This window comes from Cyprinodon variegatus, unplaced genomic scaffold (genome assembly GCF_000732505.1).
Source record: "Cyprinodon variegatus isolate N-32 unplaced genomic scaffold, C_variegatus-1.0 Scaffold7, whole genome shotgun sequence".
Lineage (NCBI taxonomy): Eukaryota > Metazoa > Chordata > Actinopteri > Cyprinodontiformes > Cyprinodontidae > Cyprinodon > Cyprinodon variegatus.
This window is the reverse complement of record NW_015150460.1, coordinates 2,107,680-2,115,632: the sequence shown is the minus strand read 5'-3', so window position 1 is coordinate 2,115,632 and position 7,953 is coordinate 2,107,680. Positions and strand designations below refer to the sequence as shown.

The 7,953-nt window shown below is 36.7% G+C and overlaps 1 protein-coding gene across 2 annotated transcripts in view; it reads right to left on the bottom strand.

The window, feature by feature from the left end:
- The window catches only part of itfg2 (integrin alpha FG-GAP repeat containing 2), a 22,538-nt gene that overhangs the window by 5,679 nt on the left and 8,906 nt on the right, over nucleotides 1–7,953 (bottom strand). Inside the window, exon 11 of one of the 2 annotated variants that reach the window (XM_015375762.1) lies at nucleotides 5,547–5,720. In XM_015375762.1, coding sequence (XP_015231248.1) covers nucleotides 5,547–5,720 — 174 coding nt within the window. The remainder of the gene's footprint in view (nucleotides 1–5,546; nucleotides 5,721–7,953) is intronic. The other variant, XM_015375770.1, reaches the window with a different exon arrangement.

The following is a 7,953-nucleotide window of genomic DNA, read 5'->3' as shown; positions in this document are numbered from 1 at the left end:
CTGCTTAATCTGAGATCCCTAAAAATTTTAAAAATACAAAAATGATGACTTCCATCATATCAATGTAAAAACCCTGTTCTTTTTTTTTTTTATTAGAGCTGGCTTAAACGGTTCTAGTTAAACAAGAAACGAAAAGATTAATTTCTTATTAAGGACCCTGAACTAACTGTAAACCACAGAGATGCTCTGATCTATTTTAGCATTCAGATTGAATACTTATACCTGGTTTTATACACTGGAAAAACGATCTAGAAATAAGTACAAACATTCTTAAATTAAGTGTATTTACCCCTAATTTGAATATTTGAATAAGATGATCTGCCAATGGAATGAGTGTTTTTACTCTTAAAATAAGACATTTAGATAAGATGCACTTGAAATAAGACAATGCAATTGTGTTTTCTTATTTTAAAGGTAAATTGTCTTGTTCCATAATGTCTCTTTTACCTCCTGAATTCAAGAACAAATACACTTATTTTAAGAAAACATTACTTATCTAGATTTTGATTTTTTCCAGTGTACGTATGATCAACAGTCGTTTGTGGGTTTTTTCCAATGGTAGTCAGGAGAAAGAAACACGCTGAAAGATGCTGTGAGCCACACATTAAATAATAACATAAAAATTACTTATTAACTGTGTGGAGTTGCTAAAGCTGTGTAAAGGAAGCTGAGATTTTAAAACATAAGGTTTCTGGAAAATAATACCTTCATAACAAGTTGTTCCCCCATGATCTGTAAATCATTAATGACTTCCCTAAATGTGTGTGAGGTGAATTGTTAGGAAGAAAAAACATTTTTCAGTCAAACGAAGCTGTAATGCTATTGTTAAAAAGCTAATTTATTTTATGGTTGTTTAGTTAAGATTGTGATGAGTGTGACGCTCTAAATCCACTATCTTCGGGGTAAAAATCCTCTCTTTTGAATTTCAGGTGAGACGAAAAGGCTGCTTACCTTTTCATACTACATATCTCTTCAAGTTTTTTTTTTTTTTCGCTTGAGTTGAAATGAGCAGACGACTGAAGTCCTTAATCACACATTAGAAATAAGCGAGAGCAGCTGCCTGGTTTAGAAACCGTTACAAGTTGCGACAGAAAACCAGAGGCTCTTTATAATCAACATTTGACCAAAGGGCACAAATTAAAGAAAGCTAAAAAAAAAAAAAAGGAGACAGCGAGAGAAAAACTCGAGGACTGCAGCTGACATTAGTTAGATTAGGGCATTTATAATCCACAGCACAGAGTTGAACGTTATTTTTTGTGTGACAGCTAATGATATAAAAATATGTATTTTTTTTTTTTGCACTGATTCTGAGTATTCTTACTTCTTCCTTTAAAAATGGGTCTCCACTTTATCACACGATGCAGCTGACAGGTCAGTCAACCATGATGACTAAAGAATGGTCTAATTCACATTTTAGATAGCTTGAAAATCACTGAGACAGCAGCAAGCCTAATGTTTCACCATGAAAGGCAATTAACAACAGGAAAAATAAACGACCGGAGAGGATTCAGAATAATTAACCAGGCGATGACTGAAGGTAAAAGCTGTTATGATGAAGGGGAGAAGGAAAAGCAGTCAGGGAGAACAAGATTCAGAGTTGATGGACAGACTGCAGATTTGTTTGTATCTGGAAAAGATAAATTTCCCTTCTGCCCTCCTCTGTCAGTCAATGTGAAAGTTTTATGAGAGGACTCCATTACCCTCCTATGAGCTGTTAAATGGAAAACTGGCAGCATCAGGTTAGCTTAGCTTCGGTTTGACATGGATGGCTGGATTACAAACAGCTGATGTTGACAACTCTATGCTCCAGCGTCTATTGAAAACGTCTTGAAACCAGGATCTATTCTCAGTCGTGGATTAAGGCCAATCAGGAAGGAAAAAAAAAATCTTACAATCAATCAGCAGCCATTTTCCCAGCAGATCTCTTTAGTTTAAAATAAATCTACTGTTTAATTAGTAAATTAGAGGGTAACTGTAGCCTAACTTATGATCACACACTGGAAAAAACGATCTACAAATAAGTAAAAAATTCCTTAAATTAAGTGTATTTACCCTTAACTTGAGTAGGTAAATCAGCTAGTTTGCCAATGGAATGAGTATTTTTACTCTTAAAATAAGACAATTAGATAATATGCACTTGAAATAAGAAAATGTAATAGTTTTTTCTTATTTTAAGTGTAAATTGTCTTGTTCCATTGGCAAAATGTCTCTTTTACCTCCTTAATCCAAGTACAAATGCACTTATTTTGAGAAAAAATTACTTTTCTAGATTTAGATTTTTTCCAGTGCAGACACTGCGTCCAATATATAAACAACCTCATTATAAATTACCTCAATGATGATTATCAGACCTCGAAAATGAGAAATTTTTGTCTTTTTTGTCATTTTACAAATTAATGTAATTAATCCTTAATTTTCTGTTTTGGTTTATTATCTTGCTACTTAAATGGATTACAGTTTTTTTCCAACTTTAGAGACCTTTTTGTTCATAGTAGGTTTTATCTACATTTAATCAGTCTTAGTTGTGTTTCAGATTATATATTCTATGATCAAATATCAATGAAGAGGGTTTAATGAAAATTTTGCTCCTGGCTCATAATCTCTGCAGTTTATAAAGTAAATATAACAGAGAACTGAAACCATAAAATACAGTCGATAGCAGAAAAATTACATTCCTAGCTGAGCTTGGATAACCGTTTTATCCACCTAAAAATTAAACTATTATTTTAAAACTTGATTTTTACTTACTCAGGTTATTTGTTTCTGGAATTAAAATTAATTTCATGATCTAATTTAAGTAAGCCTAGAAAATTTGGAAAAAGGTGCTTTAATAGCACCTTTTTCCAAAGATATATGGTAGTGCTTATACATAGAAGTTAAAGAAATATGAAAAGACACATAAAAACAAAACATTTTTTTTTAACTTTGGCAGCAACAAATAGAAATGTTGTAACCTTTTTATAAGGGCGCTGAGGGTAGAAGCAGTTGTGCATTGTAAAGAGAACTTATTCAATAGCTTAGTAGCATAAACAGTGAAGGCTGCTTCTGAACATTTTGCTCTGGAATAAAAAATAGGCCTGATTCATAATTAGGGCTCTGATTAGTGAGTGCTTTACAGAGTATTTATGACATCTTAAACCCAAGGTTGACAGAGTAAGAACCTCAGAGACGGACTAATATGATGATCTTTTTGTGTTTCTGAGGACTCCGGCAGCAGAATAAGTTGTAGTTTTAATAGATTTTTTTTAAAGCCCTGTAAAAACAGCATGACGATAATGAAGTTTGCTAACAAAGGAATGGATGAACGTCAGTAGTCTGATTCTGGGAATGTTATTTATTCTTTTTTTATGGTAAGTTTGATTTAATTTTTCAGATTCAGTCCAGGCTTCATGACAACCAACATTTCTGGGTTTGACAAGAAGTTTTAAACCAGTGGATTAAAGGCAAGCACCAGCTACTGATAATTTAAGGCGGAGGTCTTTAACAGGGGGTCCCCTAGAGGGGCCGCATAGGTACTGCATGGGGGTCGCGAAAGTTTTGGTTGATTAGACTTTTTTTTATATTCCCTCTTGCAATTTTTTCCACTAATTGAAATGTCTCTAAATAAACATTAACATGAATTCAACACACTGTAGTAAACAGATAAATGGAGACAGAAGATGTCTTTCAGTCATCAATGCACACATTCAGCGACACACAGGAGCTCTTTCAAGCTGGACACCGTTTCATTCACAACACCTGACCCATCAACCAGGAATCAGAAATACTTTAATAATCCCAGGGAGAAATTACTTTAGTTACAGGACTCCATATGTAATAGAGTAACTATAGGACCAGTTTGATATAACACAATCTCATACAATATAAATAATTAGGGGGTCCCCACTCATCTCGCTGTCAGTTTGGGGGTCCTTGGCCTGGAAAACATCGAAGACCCCTGATTTAAGGTATTGTGGCTCAAAAACTTTATTTAGTTGAGGAAAATTAAAGATGGATACTATAACTGATCACACTCAGGACATAAACTTATTTAAGTGGCCTAGTGGTTAAGGCAAAGTGTTTGAAATCCAGAGGTTCTGAGTTCAAGCCCCACTCCCACAGACTGCCACTCTGAGTCCCTGAGTAAGACCCTTAACCCCACACTGCTCCCCGGGCGCCGCACAATGGAAGCACACTGCTCCCCAAGGGGATGGGTTAAATGCATTGAGTTAATTTTGTTGCTATGTACTTATGACAGTTTAATGAGAATAAAAAAGCTGAAATAATTTTTTATAACTAAACAATTGTGCATCACTTAGACTTAGATTTTATTTCTCATTTTGTTTACACAAGTGTAAAACAAAAAGAAATTTTGTTTGGAACAGCTCTCTGGACAATTTCATGTGCAGCCTTGAAAAATAGTAAACAAAAAAAAAAATTAATATATAAAAACAGTAATATAAACATGTGACTGTAAATTTACAGTTCTAATGTTTTTTATTTCTTATATACATCATTGTTAGAATAATTGTATATAAATGTATCTGTGTAGTGTTATAATGCATAAAGCTGTGTGCATGTGTTCATAGCCATCTTTTCTGAAGTATAGTATGTAGATTTGCTTTTGGGGAGGTTGTGGTTGATCTACCAGCACCACTCAACCTGCTGAACTTTGCTGAACGGCTTCAACAGCTTAAACTTTGACTCAACCCTAAGATTTAGAGGACATGTTTAATGAGACTGCAAGCCTTCCTTATCTTGGCCCCACCCCCCCCCCGTGTAGTCTAAGCTGTTGTAACCGGGGACCACTGATTTCAATAAATAGCGAGGAGAACGCTGGGACCGCAGAGTGGGTTGGAGATTTGTAAACTCCGCAGTCTCTTCCTACTCTCCTCGCGAGTAAAACTAAATTAATTGTCTCTGTACCTTCTTTCTTTCCCTGAATGTATGTATGATGTTTTAGGTGCTTAGACCTGACAATCATACATACATCATACTACATTTTTTTTATATACATCACTTATTACCTAAATAATAAAATGAAAAGTATTTAACTTTTAAAACGTCCCATTTTGGGTTTTTTTTTTATCTCTTTTTTTGTTATTCATCAAAAATAAACAAATTCTATGTATGATCCTCCACATCTGGTGGCTGAAGGCCTGAGTTGGAGACTCGTCTCCTCCATTTTTTGTTTGTGCAGCTGGTTGTGATTGGGAATTTTCTGGTTAGATCTTTGATTTTAACCCGATTTTTAGCAGAAATGTCAGTCCTATTATGTCTCTCTGCATCAAAGCACATGAACACATTTCTGAAACTGTGAAGGAAAGTGGGCTGTAAACCCACTGCAAGCAAGATTTACTCTCCTCCTCCTCATTACCATTCATGTCAGAGTCAGGCTGCCAGATTCAGGAACGTTTCTTGGTTACAAGCAGACAGAGTTGGTCTCCTGTTTAAATAAAACTTCCAACTGAGCCGATGTTGGCTGAATTTAATGAAGGACAATCTCATGTGAATTTGCTTCCTCGAGATGACCCCCCCGAAAACCCCCCAGTTGTTAGAGCACTCACCGACTCCAAGAGCCTTTAGCTGGCTTTTAAATTCAGGTCTCTCCTCAAGAACTCGCAACAGGTTGGTGGACTCCATCCTGTCCAGCTCCACGTTCCAGTAGATGTAGATTTTCTGGTTGAAACTGACGTAGACCAGACAGGGGCTGTTTTTACCATCCTTACACGTGTACTGACCTGAAAGTACACCATTTTTAATCCACAGTATGAACCTAAAGTTTATTTAAGACAGTACAAATACAACCTTTATGGTTATTTAGGGACATTTTATGATGGACCAAGAAAAAGTAGATTATAAACAAAAAGAAGCTTACAAGATTTATAGTCTTAAAGGTAAAACCTGTATTCAGGCATCACTTAGTAAAAACTCTACTATTAGCTATAGTTAAAACTCTGGCTTATGTTAGCATACAAGCTGCTGCTACAATATTATATTTGTTATTATCTGTAGCTTTATCCCTGCATTGGGTCACTGAGGAGCCGGTGCCTATGTCCAGCTGTCAATGTTGCCGGTCTATCCCAGGGCAAGACAGAGACAGACAGGACAAACAACAATTCACGCACACACTCACACCTAAGGAGAACTTGGAGAAGCCAATTAACCTAACAGTCATATTTTTGGACTGTGGGAGGAAGCCAGAGAGAACCCACACATGCAAACTCCCTGCAGAAAGACCCTGGGCCGGGAATAAAACCAAGACCCTTCTTGCTGCAAGGCAGCAGTGCTACCCATTGCTCCACTGAGCAGCACTGGTAGAAGAAACAGTCAATTAATGTTAGTCAACAAAGAAAAGTGTAGAATTTGCTGTTAGTATTTCATCTATTGATAGCATAAGCTAACCTTAAAGGTTATGTGGAGGATTTTCATGATTTTTTTTAAGAGACCCGGCCTCTTTACTTAAAAAAAAACAAACAATGCACATGCACAACCCCGTACCTGCTCTACAGAGGGAATGCGTTTAAAAGTTTGCATTGCTCATTCAAGCTTATTTTCCAAAAGAAGATTTGAAATTTTTTCCCTATGTCAGACTCACCACCGTGTTATGCTGAGAAACACCTCCCCTCTCGAACACAGATGAGAAAACGGCCTGAATTATGAATGAAAAGGGAACTTTTAAACATATTCTTAATATTTTCATAATTCTTATGCATGGATGCCCTAAAATTAAGCGGTTTGGCGGACAGATGAATGCAGAGAAATTCTTGCCTACTGAGAATTTTCTCCCCTGTCACGGGAGCGTGAATCACTCCAAACTCTCGCACTTTGATAAGAAAACAGATTGAAATATGAACGAAAAAAGAACTTTTAAACATATTCTTAATGTTTTGTGAAAAATGATATAGAATGATGTTGATAGCAAAAGAGGGAAAAGCATCCACTGAGCAGAGAATATATTAATCGGACACTGACTGTAGCACATCGACTAAAACTTGTCTCCATACAAGTAAAAATCGTATTTATTCGACCTTATCTTTCCATCAAAACTCTTAATTTTAGGGCAACCATGCATTAGAAATATGAAAACATTAACATTATATTTAAAAGTTCCCTTTTTGTTTATATTTCAATCTGTTTTCAGTGTTTTTCAGTCAATCAGAGTGCAGGAGGGGAGCTAATTCTCGCCATAGGGTTAGGTGAAAACATATTGCCAGAATGATTGACAATTAGGGAGCCCATTTATTTTGATGATCCACCCGGAAAAAGAACATCTTCCACTATACATTTAACATATTGGCTAAAGCGCGTTAAATAGAGATCTGGATGCATGTCAGGTTGCATGTGTGCAAATAAGGTCATGTCACAGATTGTGCTACTGGGACAGATTAGTACTGACGGCGCCAGGGGAACCTCAGAGGCAGCGAGGGTATGGTCAGAAGGAGAAAGGCAGCTAGCTCAGTCTAGCCTAGCTTTTATGAAGCATGGAGAATGGGCAGAAGTATGTCTCTATTAAATCATGGAAAGATCTTTGGAGGTGGGAGACTTTTTATCCTCTTTTAAATCAGGCGTGGAGGGAGGCCTCATAGCTTCCAGTGGGTCAGAGCGTTATCAATTCAAGTCACTGACCTATGCTTGAAACTGGAGCTGCCATCGCAGTGGAGGACAGGATGTCTGAATGGGTTGTATGAATACCTAAATGCATTGCTATCATGCTAAACACCTGTATGTACCTTATGAAGCAATAGAAAAATTCAACTGCATTTATGTTTAACCGTTCAAGGCAACACTAAGGTAGCCTGGGTGCCATTCCGAACTTAGTCCCGCCCACAACGTTTGAGGTCGGGAAGTTCGGTCTGGCATTGCTCAGTAGTAGAGCAAGTATGCTCGCACAATATCTGGCGGGCCAATCAAATTGTCAGGGCGGGCTTTATACGATGATGGACAGATGAACAGTAACGTAATCAACCACGT